The sequence below is a fragment of the Choloepus didactylus genome, chromosome 16 (genome assembly GCF_015220235.1).
Source record: "Choloepus didactylus isolate mChoDid1 chromosome 16, mChoDid1.pri, whole genome shotgun sequence".
Taxonomy (NCBI): domain Eukaryota; kingdom Metazoa; phylum Chordata; class Mammalia; order Pilosa; family Megalonychidae; genus Choloepus; species Choloepus didactylus.
In genome coordinates this window covers 701412-728895 of record NC_051322.1, presented here as the reverse complement: position 1 = coordinate 728895, position 27484 = coordinate 701412, and the positions used below count along the sequence as shown (strand labels likewise).

General features: G+C 51.0%; 1 protein-coding gene across 6 annotated transcripts in view; it reads left to right on the top strand.

The window, feature by feature from the left end:
• CTDP1 (CTD phosphatase subunit 1) overlaps nt 1-21104 on the top strand; it is a 106595-nt gene extending 85491 nt beyond the window's left edge. For 5 of the 6 annotated variants that reach the window (XM_037805671.1, XM_037805668.1, XM_037805667.1 and 2 more), the window contains 2 exons: nt 2975-3156; nt 20321-21104. In XM_037805671.1, coding sequence (XP_037661599.1) covers nt 2975-3156; nt 20321-20450 — 312 coding nt within the window. In that variant the 3' untranslated portion in view covers nt 20451-21104. Of the gene's footprint in view, nt 1-2974; nt 3157-20320 lie in introns of those variants that run through there. The other variant, XM_037805672.1, reaches the window with a different exon arrangement.
• The last annotated feature ends 6380 nt before the right edge of the window (nt 21105-27484 follow it).

The window sequence follows — 27484 nt, the reverse complement described above, 5'->3', positions numbered from 1 at the left end:
CATCATTTCTGCTCAAGTCCTCATCAGAAGTGTCTTTAGAGTCCATATTTCCACAAACAGTCTCTTTAAAGCAGTTTTGGCCTTTTCTATCAAGCTCCTCACAACTCTTCCAGAAACTCCCCCTTATCCATTTAAAAAGCCGTTCCAACATGTTTGGTATTTGCAAACTCAGCAGCAAAAGCACCCCACTTCTCTGGTACCAAAATCTGTCTTAGTTTGCTAATGCTGCAGAATGCAAAACACCAGAGATGGATTGGCTTTTATAAAACGGGGATTTATTTCGCTACACAGTTACAGTCTTAAGGCCACAAAGCGTCCAAGGCAACACATCAGCAATCGGGTACCCTCACCGGAGGATGGCCAATGGCCTCCGGAAAACCTCTGTTAGCTAGGAAGGCAGCTAGCATCTGCTCCAAAGCTCCGGCCTCAAAACGGCTTTCTCCCAGGACGTTCCTCTCCAGCAAGCTTGCTTCTCTTCAAAACATCACTCTCAGCTGCACTCTCTTTCTTCCCCCCGAGTCAGCTCATTTATATAGCTCCACCGATAAGGGCCCACCCTGAATGGGTGGGGCCACACCTCCATGAGAACATCTCATCAGAATCACTGCCCACAGCTGGGTGGGGCACATACCAAGCAAATCCAACCATCACCAAAACTTCTGCCCCACACAAGACCACAAAGATAATGGCATTTGGGGGACACAATACACTCAAACTGGCACAGGGGCCATGCTGAGGCTGTCCCTTGCGGCAGGGGTGGGGGCCAGTCTGCCAGGTGCGTGCCATGCAGGTGGGGCCGAGCGAGAGGCCCGGAGGAGGAGCAGGTGGGCAGAGGGGGTGCCTGAGCGCCTGGGGAGAGGCTGCAGGAGGTTCATCGGCAAAGCACCGGACGGTGGCCACGGAGTAACGGGGTCCCCACCCCGGGCTTTAGTTCCGACCAGAGCTTGATGCCACGTCGGCTTTAGGCAGCCCCAGGGCAGCGTCCTCAGCCAGCCCAGTCCTCTGCCCATCAGCTCCTTCTGGGAGAACGTGTGATTTCATGGGTAGAACTCAAAGTTCTCTTCTGGCTAAACATATTCTAACAGCATTCTTCTGTGCATTTTCTGAAATAAGGTGAAAACCCCGTCCTTTCCAAACTTAAAGTATTTTTTTTTATTTCACTTTTTAGACAGTTCTCACAGTTCAAAGTTCAAAAAGCTGAGAAGGTGCCTGGGGTGGGGGGGCTTCTCCTTGCCCTCCCCCAGCTCACCTCCCTTCCGCAGACACTTTGTGTCGTCGCACACAGGCTGGCACGTGCCCCTCTCCCACCACTTCCTCCTGGCAGAAGTGGGCACCATTCCAGGGCTGCGCTACGCTCCCTCCTGGGCGTGCTCCTTGCCTTACCAGACCAGCTCCCTGTCAATGGGTATTTTAGGAGGTATTTGATCTTTTGCTGCTGCAAATCGAGTTGCAGTGCGTCATTTCTGAGGGTCTTGAGTGTGATGTCAGTTTTACTCACAGTTGCCCATGTCTCCCCCATGCCGCGTGGGGTTCTGCTTAAAGGGCTTTGCCTTTGTCTCGCAGCAGCTAGAGAGCACAGTGGAGAAGCCTCTCAGTGCGTTCTGTCCAGGGCAGCTCAGTGGCTTTTGTGTAAGCGTCTTTGGACTGAATCGTAGAACCTGCTTATTGGGCTGAAGCTGAGAGGTGGATCAGCTGGGAGGCCCTGTGTTCACCCGGGACAAGCAGCCTCACGGGCAGTCACGCGCTAAATAACTGCGATCCAAGGACTTGCTGATATTAGTATTCCTTTCTCTGTATAAATCTTTCTGGAAGAAAGCCCGTGTTTGCTGTCTGCTCATCCTTGGCAGCTGCTGTGCCCCGGCAGGCTCTGACTCGGCCAGCACCTCCAGCGTGGCCGGCGCTACATTCAACTCGCAGTTTTCTCAGCCCTTTGAATAAGTTGCTGTCGGTAACTCGAAACCCTTCTGCCGCCTCAGAGGTTCATGTTAACAGGACCTGCGCCCGCAGTGCAGCACACGTGTCCGTCAGCCGCTGGCGAGCGCACTGCCCTGCTTCGGGCTGGCCGGGGCCTGGTGCTGTCGGCATAAGGGGCGCCGTGTTTGGTCCCAGTGCCACAGGATCAAGGGTGTTTCCATTGGGTGTTAAGTTAGAGAAAGAAAGGGGAAGCAGTTCCTCTTGGCCTGTGAACAGTGCCTTCTTGGGAAGATGGTGGGATTTTTATGCCTGAACCAACAGAGGCCTTAGAGAAAGGAAGAGATTTCTTTCCCAAGATCAGGTAGGTCACACACAGGGCCTGCCCTGGACCTGGTCTTCGGTCTCCCTGGTCCGTTTCTCGGGAGCTGGGCCGCTGATGGGAGAGCCCCTGCCGCAGGCCCAGCCGGCACCCAGCCCCCCCACAACGTCCGCAGAGCTGCGCAGTGCACGCGCCCCGCACCTTGCTGTCTGGCACAGCTGGGAGGGGAGCCCCACGCGGCACATGGCACTGCACAGGCCGCGGGCTGGCCAGGTTCTCCACTTCCCCACTTCTGTCCTGTTTTCTGTCCAGACTCCTCCTTTTTGTTCATTTCCTTCCCTTCCCCTCTGTCCCTGATCATCGTCATCACACGTTATGCGAAGCCTGCCGCCTTCTCCCCCACGACTTTATTAGTTGGGCCTCCCCCTGCCCCGACATGTCCCAGGAAATAATTGAATTGGGTGAGCCGGCGCAGAGGGTGACCTGGGCCTGCTGGAGGCCACGCGGTGGGCTCCCCGCACTGCCAGGTCCTCTTCCGGGGCAGACAGTGGTGAGAAGTGGGAGGTCCTGGCCCGGAGGCCGCTGGTCTTGAGGGTTCGGAACCAGCCACCAGTGCAGGGGAGATGGTCCCTGCTGGGGCATCCCCGGCCCCAGATGCGCGCCGGCGGCGGGTTTGTGACCCCTGGGGTGGGCGGGGCGGTGGAGGTGACTGGAGAGATGCTGATTCTGGGCTGCCCGCAGGTCGACGACATCTTAGGAGAAGGCAGTGACGATAGCGACAGCGACAAGAAGAAGCCGGAAGAGGAGGACGAGGAGGAGGCGGCACGGGACGGCAGGAGCCCGGCGCGGGGGGCCGCCCCGGCACAGCGGGCAGGGTCTGCGGGGGCAGGCTGCGAGAGGAGCGCGGCCGGCGGCACGTCCAGGTGAGCGCCCCAGGGGCCCGCGGGGCGGGGTGTCCGTCTCTGCTGCGGCGCATGGTGGGCTCCTGACGCCCGGGTCACCCCCTCAGCCTGGGCGTGTGTCCCCCGCGCGGTTCCCGTGTTTGCCGAGCGGCAGTTCAGCGCACGTGCGTCCGGGCAGTGAGGTGCGCGGGGAGGCCGCCTCTCGCTCTCCGCGCCGGCACGGCACGGTCTGGACCCACACACGGCCCGTCCGTTTGCCTGGCCCCTGCCACCCTCCCCTGTTCCTCCGCGGAGGCTGCGCTGGGACCAGGCGGGGGTGCCTGGGGGGCGCGCCCCGCTCCGCGCGCACCCCTCCTCCGAGGGGGCCCCGTGGAAGGGTCCGCGCTGGTCCCGCGCTGCCCTGTCCGCCCTCACCGCGAGCCCTCCCGCCCTCCTCCTAACGATTGCTTAGTGGTTTTCATTCTGCTGAGTGAGATAGCTTTACATAGTGTAAAGAAACTTTCCCTTTTGGCACACATGCCATATTTCCCCCTTTTCATGTTTATGATGTTTTTGCCATGCCAAAGTTTAATGATCACATGTATCATTCTCTCCATTTATGGCTCTGGGGTTTTAGGGCTCACTTACCGACCTGTTCCCCAAGCTAGAATCTTAATTTCCCATATTTTCTTTTGATACTTTTATGGTTTTATTTTTGTTCGTATATATCTTAGTAAAATAAGATCCATGTATTTTAGTAAAATAAGATAGGGATCCAGCTGTATTTTTTTCCCAACTGGGTAGGTGATAGTCCCATCACAATTTATTAAAGAATCTATCTTTCTTCAGCAACTTGAAATGCCATTTTCATTATAAGTTACATTTCCCCATGTACCTAGGGCTCTTTATAAAGCTTTCTCTTTTGTTCTTTTGATCTCTTCGTGTGCTAGAATCAAATGGTAGGATGTGTGTGTGTGTGTGTGTGTGTATGTGCTTGTAAATATAATCCAAATAAATAAGTGTTTCCTTTTTTAAAAAGCTTCTGTGCAGCTGAGACACGAGCACAAGTGAACTCTGCAGACACTAAAGGCTGATGGAAAAGAGTGTTCTCTGGCGCCCTCCCTGCGCCGTGCCCACTTGCCAGTCTGCCCCCTCCACAGGGAACCCTGAGCTCGTTTCCCGGGGGCAGCTCTCCATCCTGCGGGTTCTGGCTGTGGGCATCAGCTCTAGTGAACCCCATCTCCATGCCCTCGATTCCCCCTGTATGAGCAAACCCCAGCTCTAGGCAGTGGGATTACTCTATAGTTTCTTGATTATAACTAAAAAGGTTTACTGAGTCAGCTAAGACACTGATTTTATTTCCTTCCTTGTCCTCTTTTGTTTTACTTGGATTTAGTAATTACGTCGATTTTATTTGCTTTATCTTTAAGTTGTCCCACACCCTCAACAGCCTCTCAGTTCAGTTCTCCATGCAGTTAAAGTAGTTTCTCGGCTCCGTTTTTCCTGAGTCCTCTGCTGTGCGTCCCCCTTGTGGCCTGCCCTGAGGGGTCCCTACAGACTCTGCTCTTGCCTCTGGGTGCAGGCCCTGTTTCCTTGTCCCACACCCTCCTTCTTGTTTGCTCCTCGTTTCGGTGAGCGCATCTTCCAAAGCCTCACAGAAGCGCACTTGAGAGGCAGAAGCCCCCTTGGGTGTCTGACTGGTCATCAGCAGGACGCGCCCTGCTCTCGTTTTGAAGGCCTGGTGCTATCTTTTTCTGCTTCCGACATTGTTGACGAGGAGCCTGGTGTCTTTTTTTCTCTGGAGACTTCAGGAGTTTTATCCCATCCTTGCTGTCTGAAATTCCAAGAGGGTGCATGGCAGCCGGCGCTGTGGTCACACAGGTGCTGATGCCCCCAAGTGCGTATTCATAGCCCCCGGGTGGGGCGCGGATGAGCCGCCTGCCTGTGCCCCTCCTGCTCCTTCCCTCTTCCTTTGCTTGGGCCTCGGCCCCGTGCTGGGCCTTGCTCCAGTCGCTAGTGGTTCCAGCTGTGGATGCGTGGGAGGGGGTGGGGAGCACAGCCCAAAGTGAGATGGGCACCTTGGGGATCGGAAAGTACTGGACCCAGGGCTTTTAGAAAAGAGGACGTCAGTTAATTGGAGGCAAACGTTTACGTTCCCACAGAGCTTAATAAAAGTGCTTGTCTTCATCTCCTGATTTGTTACATAAAAGGTTCCCCTGTTACATAATCGTCAGTGGAATGAAGTGCATTATTAGAAAACGTTCCTGCCTGAGAGGGGACGTGTCAGAACAAGCAGCGATCATCTCAAAGTTGAAGCTTATTTATACAGGGGTGAAAGTGTAAACAGGGATTTAGTTTGGATATTAGAAAATCAAATTATTAATAATAAAGAATAAATGGTACATTTCTAGTTTCTGCTTATGTCTCCTTGGGGTTTTGAAGTGGTAGGGTGCGGAGCTAGCAGGCACGTGGGCAGTGGAATGGACATGCTCCTGGAGAGGCAGCTGGGTCAGGGCCTGGCCGGCTGTCGGATGCCAGCCTGGGTACTGAGTGGAGTTGTTTGTAGATGGGTCGGCACCTACCTCGGTTGACTTTAAGGGCAGAAATGCGGGCAAGCCTCAGCCAGGCCTTAGCGAGCGGAGAGCTGAGGCTGCCTCAGGACTGCAGTGCCCTCCTCCTTGAGCTGCCACCCCGTGGGCTTCCCCCAAGAAATCAGACTCAGGGCTCCAGTGTCATCTCACCAGGATTTCCAGCCTGGGGCCTGCCCTTTGGGGTTCAGACCTGTCAGCCCCACAGACATGCAGACCAATCCTATTGCAATATTAAAATCTGTATGTGTGTAAGGGTGTGTTTGTGTGTGCACAGGTGTAAACACACACCCGAATATTAAAATATTTCTGGGTGTGTTTGTGTGTGCGCAGGTGTAAACACATACCCAGGTATCAGGTTGGTTCTGTTTTCTCTGGAGAACACTTGACTAATTCTAAGACTGTTAATTGTACGCTGACTCTACGTTTTATGTGTTTGATTTTGGTGATTTGTAGAATTTGAGATCCGAAAAATGAAGCACCCTAAAAGCTTGGTTAAATTAAGCTTTGTTTTATACAGCCCTGTCGTAGCTTTTACCTTACTACAAAGCTTCCTTTTGTTTGTCACCAAGTCTGATTCAGTTCATAGCAATTCATTGTAAGAAGAACCTGCTTTTTCCCTTCATTGCCATGTATGTATCCGTTTTTCCTGTATCTGACGAAGATCGAGTGTTTGCCAGGGACCTCCAGTGGGCACGTGGACGCTGGCTCTAGCCGTGACTGGAGAAGCTGCCAGGCCCATGAGCACTTGTCAGTGTCAGGTCTCTTAGGTGTGGAATCTTTCTCCTTCCAAAATGGGAAACTCAGTGATTACAGTTCTCTGGTTATTCGTAGGCAACAGACTTGCATGTGTGGCTTTTTAAAATTTTTTTACATAATAGTGTTTTTATTTGAAATCAGGTAACACATGGTATATTAGGGTTCTCTAAGGAAACAGAATCAATGAGAGGTTATCTGTGACTATAAAATTTATAAAAGTGACTCACGCAACTGTGGGTATGCACGAGTCCAAATTCTGTAGAGCAGTCAGCAAACTGTCAACTCCAAGGAAGATGTCCGATGAACGCCTCAGGAAACAAACCGGCAACTTCGACGAACTCCTCAGGAAACACTTCACTGGGCAGCCGAAGAAGAAGGTCCTCTATCTGTCTCGCTTATAAGTCTTCAGCTGATTAATTGGATTAAATCGAGGCAATTGCATTCTCTCATTGCAGAAGACTCGCCCTCTGGTGAGTCATCAGTCACAGCTGCAGCCAATTGACTGATAATTTAATCAATCAGCCTGTTGGTTTACTAACCAGCCACAAACGTCCTTGCAGCAATTCTTGGGCCAGTGCTTGCTTGACCAGATAGCTGGGTACTATCACCTGGCCAAGTTGACACATGAACCTAACCATCACACATGGCTTGGGTTTTTTGTTGGTTTCTTTGGTTTTACATGTAAAACATTTAGGATCGTTGTGATTCTCCCCATGCGCTACGATGCGTTCTGTACTGAAATAAAGGTTTGTTTTTTTACATAAGTGTCTGGCTGGCTCCGTATCTTGCTGATTTCACATGGACAAGCTGTTCTACAGAATCTTGATTCACCTGAAAATGATTTCCGATGGTGGATTCACTCATCTTTCAAAAAACCAGTAAACATTACATATCTGTTATATACAAGGCAATTTTCTGGGCACTTTCATGCCCTAGAGTAAATTTCTAGGGAGAAATTCAGTATCTTTTTTAAAATATTTGCCCAAACAAGATATCTTCAAAATGTTTAAAATACCAGGCAGATACATCATCACCACTATTTTCAAATAATGAGTAAACTCAGCACTGGCCCAAAGTATCTGAGATCATTAACATCCAGTCCATCTGTCAGTGAGAGCTTGTCCCGTGCCTCCTGCTTTTGTTGGTGGGAGGACAAGTCCTGGCTGGCCGTGGGCAGTTTTGAAGACATGAGACAAGGTCTTTTCCTTCACGTTGTTTCTAGAGTTTGTTGGGAAGTGAAAAGGACAATATTTAATTAACTGCCCAAAAGTACAGGATAGGGTAGTTGGTTACTTCTATGTTAGAGAAAATTAAAAAGGACAGTGTGTGAGAAACAAGCACTATTCCTAAAAAGGAATAAACGCTCACCCGATTGTGGAGAAGAAAAGAATTTATTCACGGTCTTGCAAGAAGGGGTGCCCAACCAAATATGTGGGTTGGCGCCCAGAACAATAGATTCAGCAGTATTTATTCCCTAAACCTAACCGCAAGTCCCTCCCCTGTTTCTCCATTGGCTGGATACTCCAGAGGTCACATTCTATTGGACAAGCCTAACTAGCCCACGCAAATTTGAAACATGCAGCCAGCCCAAATTGGAAACATTTGAAATACCTTTCTGGCCTGCAAATTTGCAACATTAGGAACTGTTGGAACAAATCCCCACCCCTGACTAGTGGTTATGCCCAGGCCTCTTTAGAGCCAGGAGGGGCTAGTTTGGTAACAAGTTATGAGGCTATTTTGAGAACCTCTGTTCCGAGGCTCCACCCTGCAAGGAAAATAGATAGTGGGCGGATAAGCAGGGGGACTGACTGTGGATAGTGGGCGGATAAGCAGGGGGACTGACTGTGGATAGTGGGCGGATAAGCAGGGGGACTGACTGTGGATCACTGTTTTTTTTAACCTTCTACCAATTCCTTAACTGCCCCACCCTGCTAGGCACATCTGTCCTGTGTGAAAGCTAAACTTAATCTCATTCTCACAAGAGGTAGCAGTGATTCATTATCCGATGACAGTGATGATATCTTCTTTTTCTTCCCCAAAGGCTGTTCTTTTAAGTACTAGAAATTTGAGTCTTGGCACTTCCCCCATCCCATCCGATGCAGTGACAAACACGTAAGGAAAATAACAATAGTAATTAGTGCCCCAGCGGCAGCTGCTCCTTCCGCCGGTACGTGTTGTGCGTCCATGCGCAGGAGCCTCCAGCACGTCCTCTCCTTCTTGGAGGGGGAGTGTGTCCATTTCACTCCAATTCCAGAGGGATTCGCTTGGGAAAGATACATGGAGAAAACACAGTTTTGTGATAATTCATCGTTCAACAAGCAGAGCTGGCAGTGCTAGGCCAGAGTGTAAGTGTTTGGCACTTGTTTCTTCCCCCAACCCTTGGCCCTCACCCAGTAGGTGCTTTTCTGCTGAACCTGGAGGGAGAGGAGGCTTGGGACTCGGGATGCTGTAAGACACACATCCCTTCTTGTTTCCTCACGAGACGGCTGCATCACACGTACGCTTTGGAGACGCTTTCTAAGCACTTCCTCATTCTTTTTCCTTTTAATGGATACCTGGTCTTCCACTGTATGTGTGTATCCTAGTTTGATTAACCTACTTGTAAATTGTTTTCAGTCTCTTGCTATTATAAACAGTGGTTTAATGAATGTCTTTGTGCATAGCTTGTTTTGCATGTGTGGATATATTAATGAGATAAATTCCGAAAAGCAGGATTGCTGGATCAGAAAGCTTTTGCCTTTTTAACTTGACAGATCCTGGCAAGTCACCCTCCACAGAGATCAATCCCAGTTTGTGAGTGTGCTCGTTTTCCCACACAGTTTTTGCCCATTGGCAACCTGACAGATAAAGAATATCATTGCGTTTTAATTTGCTTTGGTGTTTCCTGTTTCTTTTATGGACTGTGCGGCGCTCAAGGCTGCATCCTCCAGGTGCCTCGGCAGATGCTCCCCACCCCGAAGGGCCTTCGGTAAACACCCGGGAAACTGTGACCCAGGCATCAGAAACTGCCTGTGAGAGTAGCTGCGTCACATTTTAACAGAGGCTTCAAAGAACCAGTGTACGTTGGTCCAAGAAACTGAAGGAAACCCTGCTTAAAGGACGGAAGGAAGCTGTGAGGACGGTGTCTCCTCAAATACAGAACATCAGTAAAAGGTAGAAGAAGAACCAAACCAACGTTCCAGGGTTGAAGTGCAACAACTGAATGAAAAATTCATCAGAGGAAAGATAGAACCGGTAGGGAGAGACAAAAATAGTAGTAAAAATAAATAAAATAAAAACACAAACAACTCCAAAGAAAAGTCCACTATAGAAGGCTACTGATGAATTCTACCAAACACTTAAAAAACACCTATTCTCACAAACTCTTCCGAAGTTTGGAAGATGTAGGAATGCTCCCCAGTTCATCCTAGGAGGCCAGTGTTACCCTGAACCAAAACCAAAGACGTCACTAGAAAAGAAAATGACATAAACATGCCCTCTGAAGTCAGACTCAGAAGTCCTCAGCAAAATACTAGCAGACAGAATTCAGCAACATGTGAATGTAAGGTTGGTTTAACGCCCCAGAATCAGTTGATGCAGTGCACCATATCAAAATGAGAAAAGACATCTCAATAGACATAGAAAAAGCATCCAACAAAATCCAGTACCCTTTCACGACAAAAGCAGTCAACAAACTGGAATAGAAAGGAACTACTCAGTATTATACTAGAACCTCTTGCCAGAGCAATTTAAAAGTAAAAGGCAAAAAGTATCCAGATTGGAAAGGAAGAACTACAACTATCACTTTTTGCAGACAACATGATCTTAGATACAGAAAACCCAAAGGAATCCACAAGAAAGCTATTAAATAAATGAATTCAGCAAAGAAGCAGGGTATAACATCAACACACAAAAACAAGTATGTTCCCATACACTTGCAATGAACAATCCAAAGAAGAAATTAAGTAAACAATTCCATTTACAATAGCTTCTAAAAGAATAAAATAACTAGGAATAAATGTAAGGATACAAAGGACTTGTATACTGCAGACTACAAAACACTGGTGAAAGAAATTAAAGACCTAAATGAAGACATCTCATGTTCATGGGTTGGAAGAGTTAACTTGGCTAATATGCCAGTATTACACAAAGCAGGATAAAAAACCCTATGCAATCCCTATTAAAATTCCAGTAGTGTTTTTTGCAGAAAGGACTGATCCTCAAATTCATATGAAATTGAAAGGAGTCCAGAATAGCCAAAACAGTCTTGAAAGAGAACAGGGTTAGGGAACTCACACTTGCCTATTTCAAATTGTAATACAAAGTGACAGTAATCAAAACAGTGTGGAATTGGCAAAAAGATAGACGTATAAATCAGTGGAACAGAATTGAAAGTCTAGAAATAGAACTGCACATCTGTGGCCAGTTGATTTTTGACAGAAAGCTAACTGCATGCAGTGGGGAAAGAATAGTCTCTACAACAAATGGTGTTGGAAAAATTGGATATCCACATACAGAAGAATGAAGTTAGACCTCTACATCATACCAAATACAAAAAAGAAATCAACTCAAAGTGGATCGAGGACCAAAATATAAGAGCCAAAACTGTAAAACTCTTAGAAGATAGCACAGGAGCAAATCTGCATGACTTGGGGATTTGGCAATGGATCTTTAGATATGACACTAAAAGCTCAAGCAACAAAAGAAAAAGAATAGTTATATTGAACTAAATCAAAATTAAAAACTTTTGTGCATCAAAGGAAATTATCTAGAATGTGAAAAAACAACCTACAGAATGGGAGAAAATAGTTGCAAACCATATAGTAGATAAGGGTTTTATATCCAGAATATATAAAGAACTCTTACAGCTTAACAGCAAAAAGACAAAACAATGCAGTTAAAACATGGGGAAAGGACATAAGTAGACATTTCTCCAGTGAAGAGATACAGTTGACCAATAAACAGGTGAAAGATGTTAAACATCATTAGCCATTAGGGAAGTGCAAATTAAAACCACAATGAGATGGCACTGCACACCCACAAGGGTGGTTGACATTTTAAAAGTGGAAAATAAATGTTGGAGAGGATACAGAGAAATTGGGACTAAAGCACATTATTGGTGGGAATGTAAAATGGCATAGCCGCTGTGGAAAGCAATACGGAGGTTCCTCAAAATTACCGTTTCTCAGAATTAACGTTTGATGTGGTAATCCCACTTGTAGGTATATACCCCAGTAGAATGAAAACAGGGTCGCAAACAGATACTTGTGTAACAGTGTTGATAGCGGTATAATTCACAATAGCCAATAGCTGGAAATAGCCCAAATGTCCGTCAAGAAATGAGTGGATGAGCAAAGCATAGTACATCCCCACCATGGAATGTTGTTCCGTCCTAAGGAAAAACGAAGCAGTGATTCGGGCTGCAATATGGAAGAACCTTGGAAACATTGTGTTAGTGAAATAAGCAGGATACATAAGGACAAAAATGGTATGATATGATATCACTTACAAGAGATGATGAGAAATAGCAAATTTTCAGAAACAGAAAGCAGATTAGAGGTTACTGGGAATGCGGGTGGGGGAATGTTTGTCTAAATAAAAAAAATTTTTTTTAAAAACCCACAGCTAACATTGTGCTTAATGATTAAAGATTGCATGTTTTCCCCTAAGATCAGGAAGAAGAAAAGGATGTCTATTTTTTCGACTTCTATTCAACATTGTACTGGCAGCCTAGACAGAGCAATTAGGCAAGAAAAGGAAAAGAGAGGGATCCGGGTTAAAAAGGAAGAATGAAACTATTGCAGATGGCATGATGTTGTTTATACAGAGTCCTAAGGGATCAGTTAAAAAACAATTAGAGCTGTTAGAACGCGTTCAGCAAGGTACAGGACATGATACCAGTATATGGAAGTCAATTGTATGTCTGTAAACTGTGAGTGAGCAATTTGAAAATACAATTTAAGAAAACCCATTGTGCTGATTTTCAATGTATTATGTCCCCCAGAAAAAGCCATATTCTTTGATGCAATCTTGTGGGGCAGACATATTAGTGGGGATTAAGTTGGAATGTTTGGATTAGATTGTTTGCATGGAAATGTGCCCCATCCAACTGTGGGTGATAACTCTGATAGAGATATTTCCTTGGAGGTGTGGCCCCACCCATTCAGGGTGGGCCTGGATCAGTGGAGCCATATAAATGAGCTGACAGGCAGAGGGAACTCAGTGCAGCTGTGAGTGACACTTTGAAGAAAGCACAGGAGCTACAGATGAGAGACAAGTTTGAAGATGGCCGTTGAAAGCAGACTCTTGCTCCGGAGAAGCTGAGACAGGACAAATATCCCAGGTGCAACTAAGAGTGACATTTTTGAGGAACTGCAGCCTAGAGAGGAACATCCTGGGAAAAAGCCATTTTGAAACCAGAACTTTGGAGCAGACGCCAGCCACGTGCCTTCCCAGCTAACAGAGGTTTTCCGGACGCCGTTGGCCATCCTCCAGTGAAGGTACCCGATTGCTGATGCGTTACCTTGGACACTTTATGGCCTTAAGACTGCAACTTTGTAACCACATAAACCCCCTTTTTATAAAAGCCAGTCCATGTCTGGTGTTTTGCATTCTGACAGCATTAGCAAACTAGAACACCCATCCATTTACAGTATACAGCTTGTACTCTGAAAAGCACAAAGCACTGTTGAAAGAAATTGAAGATGCAAATACTTGGGAAGATGTTCCATGTTCGTGGCTCAGAGGGTTACTGTTATGAGGTGGCGTTATCCGCAGGTGACTGACCACAGTCCCTGTCGAAAGCCCAGCTGTCTTTTCTTTACAGAAGTTGACAAGCTGATCCTCAAATTCATATGGAAATGCAAGGACCCTTCCCCATTTCAAAATTTACTACAAATTTGCGGTAATCAAGACAGACCTATAGACTGGTGGAATTAAATTGAAAGTCCAGAAATACACCATCATGTCTTTGGTTAGTGGGTTTTTCACGAGGACATCCAGACCATTCAATGGGGAAAGAATTGTCTTTTCAACAAATGATATGGGAGCAACTGGATACCTGCATCCCAAAGAATGGTGGTAGACCCCTACATCACAACATAAGTAAAAATTAACTCAAAATAGATCAAAGACATAAGTGTAAGATATAAAACTACGAAATTAGTGGAAGATAACATAGTAAATCTTCATGACCTTGTGTTAGGCAATGGTTTCTGTGCTATAACACCAAAACATGAGCAACCAAAGGAAAAAATATCAGTTGGACTTCATCAAAATTAAAAACTGTGCTTCAGAAGACTATCAACAGTTGATTGTACACCACGGGTGATTGAATTATATGTGACTATATCTCAGTAAAACTGAATTTTTAAAAAAAAGACACTATCAGGAAGGAAATTGAGAAGACAGTCCACAGAATGGGAGAAAATATTAGCAAATCATATATCTGATAAGGGATTTGTATGTAGAATAAAGAACTCCTACAACCGAGCAGTAAAAAGACAACCCAACAAAAACGTGAGCAAACGATCCAAATAGATACTTGTTTTAGTTTTCCAGCTGCTGAAACAAATTCTTTCCAGTAACAGGAATTTAGGCTCATGGTTTTGAGGCCAAGAGAAGTCCACAGGTGAAGTGTCCGCCAGGCCTGAGGACTGGCGTTCTGGGGCACCTCGGCTTTGCCATCACTGGCGGTGCATACATAGCGTTGCTTTTCTCCTCTAGGTTCTGCCGACTTCCAGCCTCTCCTTCCGGGTCCCACGGCCTCTGCGTGTGAGGGCTCCAGCCACATTGGATCAGGCACCCGCACTCGGTTTGGGCACTGGAACTAGTGACACCTTCAAAGTTCCTAGCTACAGGTGGTTCACACCCATAGGACTAGATCATTAGTTAGAGTGTGTTCTCCTGGGATACATAGTTCCAAGCCACTACAACAGTTCTCCAAAGAAAAAACGTTAATGGCCAAGAAGCATATGACAGGATACTCAGAACCACAAGGTACCATTTCACACCCACCGGGACAGCTCTATACAAAAAGACTGACAAACCCTGCACTGGCAAGGATGTGGCGAAGTTGGAACCCATGTACTTTGCTGGTGGGAATGGAATATGGTTGGAAAATAGTCTGGCAATTGACAGCTTATCAAAATGCTAAGCACAGAGTTACCATCTGACAGAGTTACCATCTGACAGAGTTACACTCACTCCTAGGCATGTACCCGTGAGGTGTGAAAATGTGTATCCATGCAAAAACCTGTGCCTGAATGTCATAGCAGCTTATTCATAATAGCCAAAGAGTAGAAAGAATACAAATGTCCATCAGCGGATGAGTGAATAAACAGAATGTAGATTCTCTGCAATGGAACATCATTCAGCCATAAAAAGAAATGAATGCTGAACCCTGCCGCACTGAATGCTCGTTGAAAACACGATGCAGAGTGAAATACGCTGCTCACAAAGGTCACGGGGTGTGATTCCATTTCTGTGCAGTGACCAGAACTGGCAAATCCTGAACAGAGAGTATGGGTGGTTGCCGGTGCTGGGGGGTGGGGAAGATAGTTAAAGAGCCCCAGGTTTCTTGTTGAAGTGCACATTTCTGTGACTGTATTAAAAACCAGTGGAATGGGTGCACTGCCAGGCGTGTGAAGCACATCCAGAAGGTCAAAGGCTGCAGTGGGGCTGCCCGGGCCCAACTCTCCTATTCTGTCAGTGACAGAAAGTTCCTGTTGTGAGATTTCAGCCCCAAAGCCAAGTTTGCTTTAATAACTTGTCTGTTACCCCAAGGTTATTGAATTCCCTGAGGAAGCCCCTGGGTGCTTTCCGGGTGCACAGCCGAGCGACGTGCCCCGTGGCCTGGGTGGTCCTTTTTCGGCCTCGGGAGTCACACCCTGGTTCAGTGTTCATTCTGGTCCTTGGTGAGCAAATGCGTTTCTCTCCTCCTGTGAATTTGGCACCATTTTTCTAATTTTAGTCACATCGCTTTTTACCACTCTGTCTCCAGACCGAAACGGGTGTTTTGTAGTCTCGTTCCCAAAACGAGAGGTGTGTCACCGCGCAGACGGGCTTGAGTCTCCTGCCTGCCCCCGGCCTCCAGGAACGGCCCCGCTCGCGAGGTCCTCTCCGTCCCAGCCCGTCGCCTCGTGCGGAGTTTGCTCAGATCACGGTGTAAACGGGCGGAAGCTCGGAGCCGGGCGTGTTGGTGTTTGCCAGAACTGCGCCGAGGGCCTCCCGCCAGGAAGGCGTCCGGAGGAGCTCGCGGTTTCCGAGTCCCGGCAGGAGGATCCGAGGCCGCATTGCAGGTTTATTTTGAGTATTCTTCTGCCCGCCTGCCTGCCGGGGCTCAGGCGGGAATTCATGGGCCGTCTTTTACAGAAAGATCTCTCCGTCATTCTTACCCTGTAAGGTATTTCCATGTCCATTTTCTTCCACCCCAGCATCTTAGTGAAGTAAGGCAGCGGTCATTCATCCCTCTCGACTTGGAGCGCGGCGGCGCTTGGAGAGCGGCTCTCGGTGTGCGCAGCCCTCAGCCTCCCAGCCGGGCCGAGCACCCGGAGCCCGGGGCGCCCTCACCCGGCATCTCCCTTCCCAGGCCGGTTTGCTGTCTCCACGGAAGGGGCACTGTGTTTCCAGAACCATTTGCGAGGCACTCGTGGTGTTTACTTTCAACTAGTCCCTTACGTCTTTCCCAGCAACTAGTCCTCGGCAGCTTCACCAGTGCTGGGTCTTGCCAGCTCCCGTTTTCTGAGCTCTCTACCAAGTCACTGCTATGGCGGCGTCCGGGACATCGCGGCGCATTGCACCTGGGGGCTCGGCCGCAGACTTCCTTCCGTTCGCAGGCGTGGTGGATGGGTCTGTTCAAGCGCAGAGCGAGGGATCCCTGGGGCGAGGCCTGGGAGCTGCCTGGGCGTGGAGTTTCTCTTGGGGACAGACTGACGGACGCCTGAGGTTGCGGCTCGAGCCTTCTGGGTCCAGGCTGTCCTGTTGTCCTGTCACTTGCAGCAACTGTGGCCTGCGTCCCGGACGAGCGCACTGAGAGCCCGGCCTGGCCGGGTCTCACGCCGGTGTGGCTCCGTCGGGGAGTGTGTCTTCTCTTCCCTGCACATGGTTCCTTGGTTCTCCTGTCGTGACGGTCACTCCGTCGTATTTTCTTGGACTCATGAGCGTGTGTCTCCTGGCCGTGAGGGGCCTCTGCCAAGGTGCTCTGCGTTTAGAATCTTAGCAAGAAGTTGCTGAGTCAAATCAAGTGTGTTTGAAGCAGGCCCTTGCCTCTCCTGCGGGGAAAGTTGGGATTTTCAGGGAGCGCTTGGCTGCGGCCCCCCTTTCTCCTGTGCCCCCTCTGTGCTCAGGATCCACGGGGCGGGAAGCCTGTGGCTGTCAGCGGGGGGGGCGACCGTGTCGTGGGCCCTCAACCCCTGGCCCTGCCCACGGTGCCCGTCGCTGCCCCAGGGAGCCGCGTGCTGTCTGGGCTCGTTTCTCGGGGCGTGGAGACGGGAGAGCGTCCACCCTGCCCAGCGCTGCGTGGTGCTCCAGCCACGCGGCCCTGCCCCTTCTGCGTGCAGCACAGCTGGTTTTTGTCCAGCCACGCGGCCCTGCCCCTTCTGCGTGCAGCACAGCTGGTTTTTGTCTCTTCCAGAAAAACCAAGCAGCAATCAGAAAATATCTACTCTGTGGATTTTGTTTGATTCTCATTGGATTAGATGCCTGTTTATTTGCCGTAGTTACTGGAATAACCGTGTACCTGGTTGGATAGCAGACTTTCGGCACTAATTCATCTGTGCCGTGGCAACATTGCTCAGAAAATGGGAGATCCTGCGAGAAAGTCATATGTCTGTTTTCCAAGTTCTTGCTTTATTCCACATTGAATTTGGCATGATTTTTCAAGTGTTCCATTTTTTCCAAAATTAAGGCTGTTAGCATTTTCTACAAATCTGTGCCCTGCTTCCCCCCTCCCCCCGGGCCCTGCTGCCCCCTCGGGAAGCCCTCTGCTTGCACTTGTTCTTACCGATGACCCCTCCTCCCTCCTCTCTGCTCCCCTGGTCTCTCTTCCCACACCCTCCTGGCTCCCAAGCCTCCGTCGCCGTTTTTCCTCTTCTCCTGCTCCCGCCTCTCTCCAGAGTTGCTGCTCCCCTGGGTTGCAGCTGTTTCACCCTCTCCCACTTGGGGCGCGATCTCTGGCTCCCTGCTCACCTGGGCCTTCCCCAGGCTCCTGATCCACATTGCCCATCTCCAGGGGCCTCTGTGTGCCGAGGGGCTCAGCTGCAGGCCCTGAGGGGTCGTGGCCTGCATGTCCCCTCTGCGAGCAGCTCTACCCAGGGAAGGGGCCGCACCCACTTTCTTTCCTAGAGATGGGAGCAGTTCATACATCTTTAAGTCTTTGCCATGTGAGCATTTTTGCTTCGTTCCAGGCGTCTGAGCCCAGCTCCGCATTTTACCAGGTCCCTCGGCCCTGGCGTTGGTGCCTGCAGACGCGGCAGCACATCCCACGGGCGCCCCGGTACTTGGCCAGGGCACCCCAAGAGCCCTTCAGGCGTGGGAGTTGCTAGGACTCACGGGCTTCCAGGCTGATTTACTCGGGATTACCGTTTGTTACAGTGAAAGGAAGCAAGCAGAATCTCCCTCGGAGGAGTCGCCCAGGGCACGCTTCATTCCTCCGGCAGCGGGTTGCTCGCTGGCCGCGTCGTCTCCAGGGAAGCCCAGGCCTGTGGCAGGTGCCACCGCGGGGCCCATGGACACACAGCCTGGGGGACGTGCAGGGCGGCAGCTCGGCCTGTGGAGGGCATTAGAGTTGCCGTTAGGTTATTTTAGGTTATTTTCTAATTACCTTTTACGTAATTAGATGGCCATTTGATGTTCTACATGAGGTATTTTTTTGGATTTACTTTCTAGCTGTGTATGTTTACTTTCCAAGTCTGTCTTTATTGTCAGCTGATAAAGGGAGAACGTCTAAGCAGTTTCAGATTGTGCCTAATAACATCTTTTTTTTGTTTGGGGCCGTCCTGCAAGTCCGGGTTTCACGTTTGCCGAGTGCTTTGGCATCGGCGTGTCACGCGGCCCCTGGCCTGCCTATGTCTGCCTTGGCTTGTACCGGGAGGCCCAGCTGAGACTCGGGAAGGGATGCCCGGCAGGTGCCAGATGCCTGGTGCCTCTGGGTCCCAGGAACTGCTGACCCCGGTCCTGCCCTCGCTGCGGATGGGCACTCGCCAGCCCCTGGGGCCCAGGAGCGTCCCAGCTCTGTCGAGGGCGGGCAGCCGCGTTTCCCAGTGAGGGTGGGGGTGCTTGGCCCGGGATGCCAGGATTGGGTGGTGACGTCCTGGGAGTGCAGTCAAACGACATCGTGGACAGGAGGGCATCTCGGAGCTTTCCACGCTGTGCCGAGCCGAGCAGCCCGGGGTTCAGAGCCCGGCCAGGGCATCCTCTCCTGGTCCCCGTCCCCTTGGCTCCTGGCTGCGGGCAGGGCTGGAGGCCGCTCTGAGCTGCCGGGCTGCTGTGGGGGAAGGGGGTGTGAACTCTGGGACGGCAAGGGTGCTCCCCTCGCACCCCTCGCTGAGTGCAGCAGGTTCGTAAGCTTTGGGGGTAGACGAGGCACACCCTAGTCCTCACCCCCACCCTTTCTCGGCCCCCAGACCCACCCTGCGCCGGGTGGGGTCACCTGGAGCCGGGAGGGGGCTGGAGATGACCGAGAGCTGGGGCTTGGGAAGCTGCGCAGGCCACCCTGCCCTTCGTGTCCCCCTGTTCTGGAATCGCCTTGTATGGAGGCACGTTCCCCGGCACCCACAGGCGATTTGAGCATCGATTCCCATTTCTTCCCCCGTTGCTACAAACAAGCCTGAGAATGGGATAAAGGTGAACGAGGAAACCGTCAGGTCAAAGTGACTAAGACTCTCCTGTGCACAGAGCAGGCTCCCCTGTGGGTGGGAGAGGCGCCGGCCGGAGATGGGCTTCCCCATGGTTTCCGCCTGTGCCGCTTTGGCGGCGGCCGACAGCCTCTCCGAGGGCCCCGGGCTGCCCGCGCAGTCCTCGGCGGTGCTCGAACCGACCCCGCTGTGTGGGGGGAGGCGGTAGAGTGATTCTCTGCTGAGCGAAGGCCAGTGGCTGCCGAGGCCCCCGGGATGCTGCCAGCGTCCCTGCCTTTGCTCTCGTGGCTGTGCCGGTGGCTGCGTCAGGTTCACCCGGTGCTGGTGGGGCGCAGGCTCGGGGGGTCGCTGCAGGGACCCCCGGGGCTTCCAGGTGCTTCGCTCAGGGTTATGATCACAGACAGCCCAGTGCTCTGCACGTGTTCATGCGTTTGCAGCTTCTTTACGTTGACCAAAGTCTGTCAGTGCCTTGAGCTTTGTGAGGCAAAGAAAGGATTTGTGTCTGGTCTGGGGTGGAGACCAGTCAGGGCCACCTGGCAGCGCAGTGGGACAGACGGCGCCGGCGGCAGCTGCTCCTCGCCCGGCTCACCTGGCAGGTGCCGCCCGTCAGCATCCGGGCGCCGGCCACCCTGAAGCTGACACCCCCAGGCCCCCTCCTCCGTGGGCCCCCACCCCGCGTCTCCGGGCAGCTGGCCTCAGCATCTGCTGAGCCGAGTTTCAGGACATGAAAGGTGTGTTCTGTGTACCGAGTTGATCACTAGTTTCATTTTAACTTTCGGGGCTATTTTCCCTTTCTCATGCCCTCTAGAATTATGTGTATTTTCTCCCCGAGAGCATTTTGGAGGGAGAGATGCATTGGCATGATTGCGCAGCTCCCTGGAGCTTTCCGGCAGCCTGAGCGGGCCACGTGGTGCTGCCCCGTCCGCTGGCCCGTGCGCGTCCTCGGCCTCGGGGTCGCCCCTCTTTCCCGCACGGAAAGCACGGGTGGGAGCGAGTTCGCGTCTCACGCATCCGTGTCTCTTGCAGAGGCCACAAGAGGAAGCTGAGGGAGGAGGAGGCCGCCAGCGCTTCGAGCAGCGAGGACGGGGACGGCAGCAGCTCGGAGGCTGACGAGATGGCCGCGGCGCTGGAGGCCGAGCTCGGGGACTTCATGTGACGCGTCAGCCGCCGCCGGGGCTCCCGCTCTCCAGGGCTCCACACACAGAAACACGTTATTTTACAGAAGTGGGTGTTTTTAAGAAATTTTACTACAGGAAAGTATACTTTTTTAAATGACAGAAGTATTCCGGGGGAGTTGGTGTGCCACGCCAAAGATTCTTCAGCTCAGCAGAACGTCACCAGCAGCGAGACTGGGGTCGGTCCTCGGAGTGAGTGGTTGGGGTTTTTTTTGTTTTTTTTGGGGGGGGGGTGTATTTCCCTTTGAATATCACAGCATAATATTTAGGGCAAAGAATTGAGGGATCAGACAAGACATAAAAAATGATGTAGCAAGAACCTCATATTTTTGTCAATGCTTTTTTCACAGCTAAAGCTACCAGCATATTAAAGGGTTTTTAAATGGAACAGAACAATTTATATGTGGATGAAATACTGATGCCCCATGAGCACCCCCTGACCCCCGACCTCCCCGGGGGAAGGTGTGACACCCGGGGGTCCCCACCTGCAGCCCCGGCACCTCGTCTCCCGGGGGGCTCCCTGAGGGAGCGTTCTCCCCCCTCGAGAGCTGACGTCAAGTTTTGTACACCTATTTCGTACTTGACCCACCGAACAGATTCTTCTTTCATTTAATAAAAATGCTTTTTGTAAGTTCTGTCCTCTGGCACTTTGCAGCATGAAGCCCCTTCCCTGGACCCCCGCGGCTGCGCCCCAGCCATGGGCCGCGTGCTGTTGGGTGGGATGGGCGCAGGAGCAGTCGGTGCGCGCTGCATGCTCTTCACGGCTTTAGACTCGTTGTCCAAACAAAAGCGCCGTCAGGCTGTCCTCATCGCGGGCATGAAGTTCTCCGTGTGAGCGGGGGCCTGGGCACTGGCGCCCGGGGCCGACATCTCAGGGGAATTGGCCAAAAGCTAAATTTATGAATAATATTCATCCCAAAGAAAGCAAAGTGGTGTGCTGTTTGGTTTATCCCTTAGTGGGCACCTTGTTGGGGAGGACTGAGGGGGTCTGTATTGCCCCAGGGTAACTCCACCGTGGGGCAGGATCACGGGCTCAGGGTGCAGTTGAGGAAGGGCTCGCCCCCACTGCTCAGCTGGCCCGGCCTCCTCTTAACAGAAAGCGTAAGTATGGGTGGGTGGGGGCCACGGGGCCAGTGGGGTCCCAGGAGTGGCAGGGAGGAGCTGCAGGGAGGCAGTGGGCACCTCAGGGGGCCATGACCCAGGCGCTGCATCTTCCAGAACAGCGAGGAGAGCCGGGGTCCTGGCCTCGGGTTCCCGTGCCCCCCAGCAGCTGCCCAGTCCTTGCCACCCCACCACCCTCTCTGGCTCCCTGAGATGCACATCTGGACAAACGTTTTCACACTGCCCCTCCTCACCTCTGCTTGACTTTGTTGACATCACACTGCATGTCTGTGCCATTCCTGTTGGCCCCGGTGAAGAAGAGGCCTCTTTTGAACCCAGGGGACTGGAACTCCCCCCGGGGGACACGTTAAAGACCAGCTAGAGGGCGGCGGGAGGGTCACCACTTGCAGTGAGGGCCACCGACCACAGGCCCCGGGGACCAGGATTCGGGCCCAGGACCCCCAGCAGGGCTGCTCTGCTTCCCCTTTGCTCGGACCCCACAGGGTTCCCTCCGCAGAGGACACCATGGGGGTGCTGTGCACCCACACCACAGTTCTTTTAACACAGGCAAAAAACCTTGGAAGCCACGAGCAGTGACGTTTGCGTTCCCAAGTGCCCCTGGCCTTGTCTGTCTGCGGTTTGCCCCCCGGTGACCCGGGCCCCCAGCGCTCGGCCACGCCGCCCTCCTCGCCCCCACCCGCAGCCCCTCCGTGGGCTCAGCCGCCTCGGGGGTGAGGGCTGGTGTCTTCCTCCGCTGCCCGGGGCGGTGCCAGTGTGGCCACAGCCGGGGGCACCCTGAGAACCTGGGGGCTGGGCAGGGGAGCGGACACCTGCCCCGTGTAATTCATGCTGCGTGAGAACCAAGTTCAGGAAAGACAGGAAACACAAAATACTTTATTCCAAATAAAATCGTTTTCAGAAATTCTAGTAAGAAATTTCAAGTTCCTTTCCTGAACGTAACTTTTATATGGGTCATGTTTTCTGCAGTCAGAGTTTCTGATCAAGACATTAAGAAACTGAAGAGCTATTCATCGAAGTCCACAGCAACCTTATTTGCACAAATAGGCAGTAAATTCTAAACCATGTCTTTACACTCAAAAATCTGGAACGCTTGGTTAATAAAATTTCTCTTCCTTTTCTTTTATTGAGAAATGTAATGCTGATTTATAACATGAAGGGATTTCCTATTCAATCAGTTTTTCATGGTAGGTTTCTCCAAATAACAGCAAAGCTCTGATTTGCACCGGCCGAGCTGAAGGCCTGGGGATGTGCAGCGGCCCCGGCCAGCCCCTCAGCCCCTTTCCCGGGGCTCTGGAGGTGCCAGGCGGGTTCCTCCTGCCCTCCCTGGGAGACGTCACCGGCTCCACTCATGGGGGGGGTGGAGGGTGTTTTTGTGGGGCCCGTTCCCCACACTGAGCTCCGTGGCAGCAGGGACGCTGCCTGGCCCGTGACTCGTGCTCCACCCAATGTGCTGAGGGAGTCAAGTGCCCCTTTCCCATGTCCTGCAGGTGCTTGTCGGACGCTCCGGCTCCCTCCAGGATTTCCTACAGTCCTTCAGCTCAGCTCCTGTCCCACCCTCCAGCGGAGCCCCCCTTTCCCCACCTTCACTCACACCAAGCTCAGGCTGGCCCAAAGCCCCTGTCCGGGGCGGGGAGGTGGGCGGGTGGGCGCATGGCCAAGGAGCCCCTCCTGCTGGCTGCAGGTCTTACGTCGTCTGATGCGAAACATAAGACATGCAGAAGCACCTATATATATGAAATGTGCATGCTCTTCAAAGAATAAAAGTAAATAAAACAATCAAGCAGTTAGGCAAGAAAAAGAAATAAAAGGCATTCAGACTGGAAAGGAAGAAATAAAACTACCTTTCCAGGTGGCCTGGTCTTGAATATAAAATCCTAGGGAATCCACACAATGAAACTGAGCTAATAAGGGAGTTCTGCAAGATTGCCGTGTACAAGATCAGTATACAAAAAGCAGTTGTATTTCTAAACACCAGCAATGAACAATCCAAAAGTGAAATTAAGAAAATGATACCGTTTACAATGGCATCGAAACAAGAATGAAATACTTAGGGATAAATTTAACAAAAGTACAAGACACATGCACTGAAAACTAAAGAAAATTGTTGCAGGAAATTAAAGGCGACCTGATTAAATGGAAAGACCTCGCTGTTGGGATGGCAGTTTTCCCCAAACTGACCTACAGATTCAGTGCAATTCCTGTCAAAATCCCAGCTGTCTTTTTTGCAGAAATTGACAAGATAATCCTAAAATTCATATGGAATTGCAAGGGGCCCTCAGCAGCCCAAACAATCTTAAACAGTTGGAGGGATCACATGTCCTGACTTCAGAACTTAGTAATCAAGACAGTGTAGTACTGGCATAGGCTAGACTTGTAGGTCATTGGAACAGAATTCAGAGTCCAGAAGTAAAGCCTTAGCATTATGGCCAATTAATTTTCAGTAAGGGTGTCCAGAAGATTCAGTGGGGAGAAAACCTTTTCAACCAATGCTGCTGGGGCAACTGGACAACCATGTGCAAGAGCACGACGTTGGATCCTACTCACCTAAACAAAGATAAACTCAGAGTGGACCAAGGACCTAAATGTAAGAGCAAAAACCATGAAACTCTTAGAAGAAAAGGGGTAAAACTTCAAGGCTTGGGCTAGGCACATTTCTAATGGTCCCATTTGCAAATGGGATCACTCCCAAAGGACCAGGGTTGGGACTTGAGCATGCCTTTTGGGGGGACATGATTGAATCCTCAACAGATTCTGAATAGACATTGCCCCAAAGAAGAGACCCATGGCCAACAAGCATGTGAACAGATACTCAACACATTAGGCATTAGGGAAATGCAAATTAAAACCACACTATAATAAAGTAGGCATATTTAATTATAAAGATGACAAAATTATTATAAATAGTATAATTTAAATGCATTTAAATTTTGTTTTTAAACGTTTATTATTAATAAAACAAAAAATGTTGGTGAGGATATATTGCTGATGGAAATGTAAAATGGTGCAGCCAATTTGGAAAACAGTCTGGTAGTTCCCAAAAAAGTTAAACATAGAGTTACTGTGTGTGCCCAGCTATCACGCTCCTAGGTATATACCAATGGAATCCACAACCTACGTCCAGACAAAAACTTGTATCCGAACGTTCGTAGCAGCATTGTTCGTAATAGCCAAAAAGTGGAAACACCCATGTATCCTTCCACAGTTGACTGAAAAATCAAGTGAGGTCTCTCCACACCGTGGAGCATCATTTAGCCGTGAAAGAAGAATGAAGCACTGATACTTGCTGTGATGGGAAGGTCGTGTGTCTGCTTGGCCAGGTGAGGTGTCCTGCTGTCTGGTCAAGCATGCCCTGGCCTGACCGTGACTGTATCTCGTGGACTTAAACCGTCAGTAAGTTGATAGGGTCTGTGGATGGTGACAAGTACAATCAGCTGCGGAGTTTGCCCTCAGCAGTGAGAGACGCCTCATTCGTCGGTTGAGGGCCTTACAGGGAGAAGTGAGGGTTTCAGCAGTCGGGAGGAGAATTTCTCTCTCCCCCTCGGCTTCTCCCGGGGAGCTCACTGAAACCTCCAGCAGGGTTCCCAGCTCGCAGCCTGCCGCACGGAACTTGGATTTGCCCACCCCACAGACATGTGTGCCAACTCCTATAAAAAAATCTCGTAACGTTTTCATGATATATATAATGCATAAATTTTACATAAATATATTCATTCTGCCGGTTCTGTTTTCCCCAGAGAACCCTGGCTAATACACTTGCTAAATGTGGATGAACCTCAAAACGTGCTGTGTGGAAGAGGCCAGGCTCCAGGCCACGGTTCCGGCCATGTGAGAGTCTGGAAAACGCCACAGGGAGAGTAGATTGGAAGCCGCAAGGGGCTGGGGCTGGGGCGTTACTGCTTGATGGCACGGGGTCTCCACTGGGATGATGAAAGTGTTCTGGAATTAGATCATGGCGATGGTTTCGCAAACGGGAGACGTTGAAAGCCACTGCACGTGCGCTTGAGAGGGATGAACCGTGTGGTCTGTGAATTGTTTCTCACGTACAGACACACGCGTGTCCTTTAAGTGCACAAGACAACCTGGGGCCGGCACCTGCCTGAGAAACGAGCGCTCCCAAAACCTCCGCGTGCACAGGGGCCCCCGCTGCGCTGACGGCCGAATCCCGAACTGCAGGTTAGTTGCTGATTTCTTTTCTCGTAGATTTACTGTATGTGTGTGTATCTTTGAGTGATAATGTTTTTTTAGTTTTGTCTGTTTTTGAATTTGAGAGAATCTTTTATTTTTTGCTTAGCATTAAGTTTCTGAGATCTGTCCATGCCATGCACGTGGCTGTGGTTCGTTAATGTCTTCTGCCCCCAGTACTCCAACCCTGGTTTGTTGGTTCTGGCAGTGGACACTGATGTGGCTGCCTCCAGTCCTTGCCCACGAGTGGAGCTTTCAGGGAACGTCCGCTCGTGCCGGCAACACAGGTCCCCGGGGTCAGACGCAGCGAGTAGGATTCCTGGATCCAGGCTGTGCCAGCTGTTTCCCGGGTACGTGTGCGGCACCAGCCTGCTCCCGCCAGCAGCCTGCCAGTGTCCCTGCCCCTGCCCCTTGCCACGGAAGCTGTACTGGAAGCTGCCCCACAGCCGGCCGTGCACAGGGCCTGGGTGCCGTGCCCCACCTGGCGCTGCCGGCAGCTTCTCTTCTGCGATGTTCCACGGGGTGCGGGCCACGCAGCTCCCCAGTGGACACGGTGCCCGCCGCGGGCCTGCCAGAGGACCGGCCCCAGGGGTCTGGCTGAGCAGAGTGGGACAGGGCAGGGCAGGGGCCACTCCCAGGCCCCGAGTGAGACTGCCTGACACCCCCCACCCACCCCACTGAAGCCCCCATCCCGGAAGGCCCCCAGCCGAGACCCACTGCGTCTCCAAGCCAGCCAGAGCCTCCCGCAGAGCCAGGATGTGTCCCCTGGGGGCCACGCGCTCCGCTGAGGTTCAGCTCCCTGCATTCAAGGGTGGGAGGCGGGAAGGTCTCGGGGGCAAGTTCCCTGCGAGGCGGCTGCAGGGGTGCAGACCGGAGCCCGGGTAAGAGGGACGGCCAGGCCGAGGGCCCTCAATCCCCCCACGCCTGTCCTGCCCCATCACGTCCCCCCATGTCCCTGTGTCCCCCACAACCCTGCATATCACTGTCAGACGCCCTCAAGACACCCCCATGCCCCCCACAACCCCCTTCCATTCCCCAACCATTCCCATTACCCCCTCACGTGCACCCCCAGTCTCCCCCAATCCCCCACGATCCCCCATGCCCCCCTCCCCCCGCCGGCCCTCTGGTGCATTTGCCCCTCAGGACAGCAAGCCATGACACCCCCTAGGGAAGCCCCTCTATGCAGAACCCAAAAAGGGTCGCAAAGGCTCTGTCTGAGTGGCTGTTGGGGTTTTCAAACATTCTTAATTTTGGAAAATTTCAGCTATACACAAAAGCAAATAATAGTATCTGAACTTCAACAATTGTCAATCTAAGAACAGTCTTATTTTTCCCTCACGCACTTCCCCCATTCTCTATTATGTTGAAGCAAACCTAGACATCTCACCATTCAATCTGCAAATGTTTCTGTATCTTTAAAAAATAAGGACATTCCAGATTGATCTCACACCAGATAAGCCCTGAAACCTGGAAGTCCCAGCCTCTCCAAGAACATCACCCAGTTTCATTCCTCGACTCCTTTTCAGCATGAAGAAACTAAAAAGGTCGTTGCCCAGATAACCCTGAAGACTGGGAGAAAGATCAAATGAGAGGAGTTGTTGTAACAGCAAGTTAGGATTTAACAAACGGCTAGGACTGCTGACTCATCATACGGGTTTTTCTCTTAAATTTCTAGCATATCAGAAGAGCCAGAAGAAAATACCTGAAATTG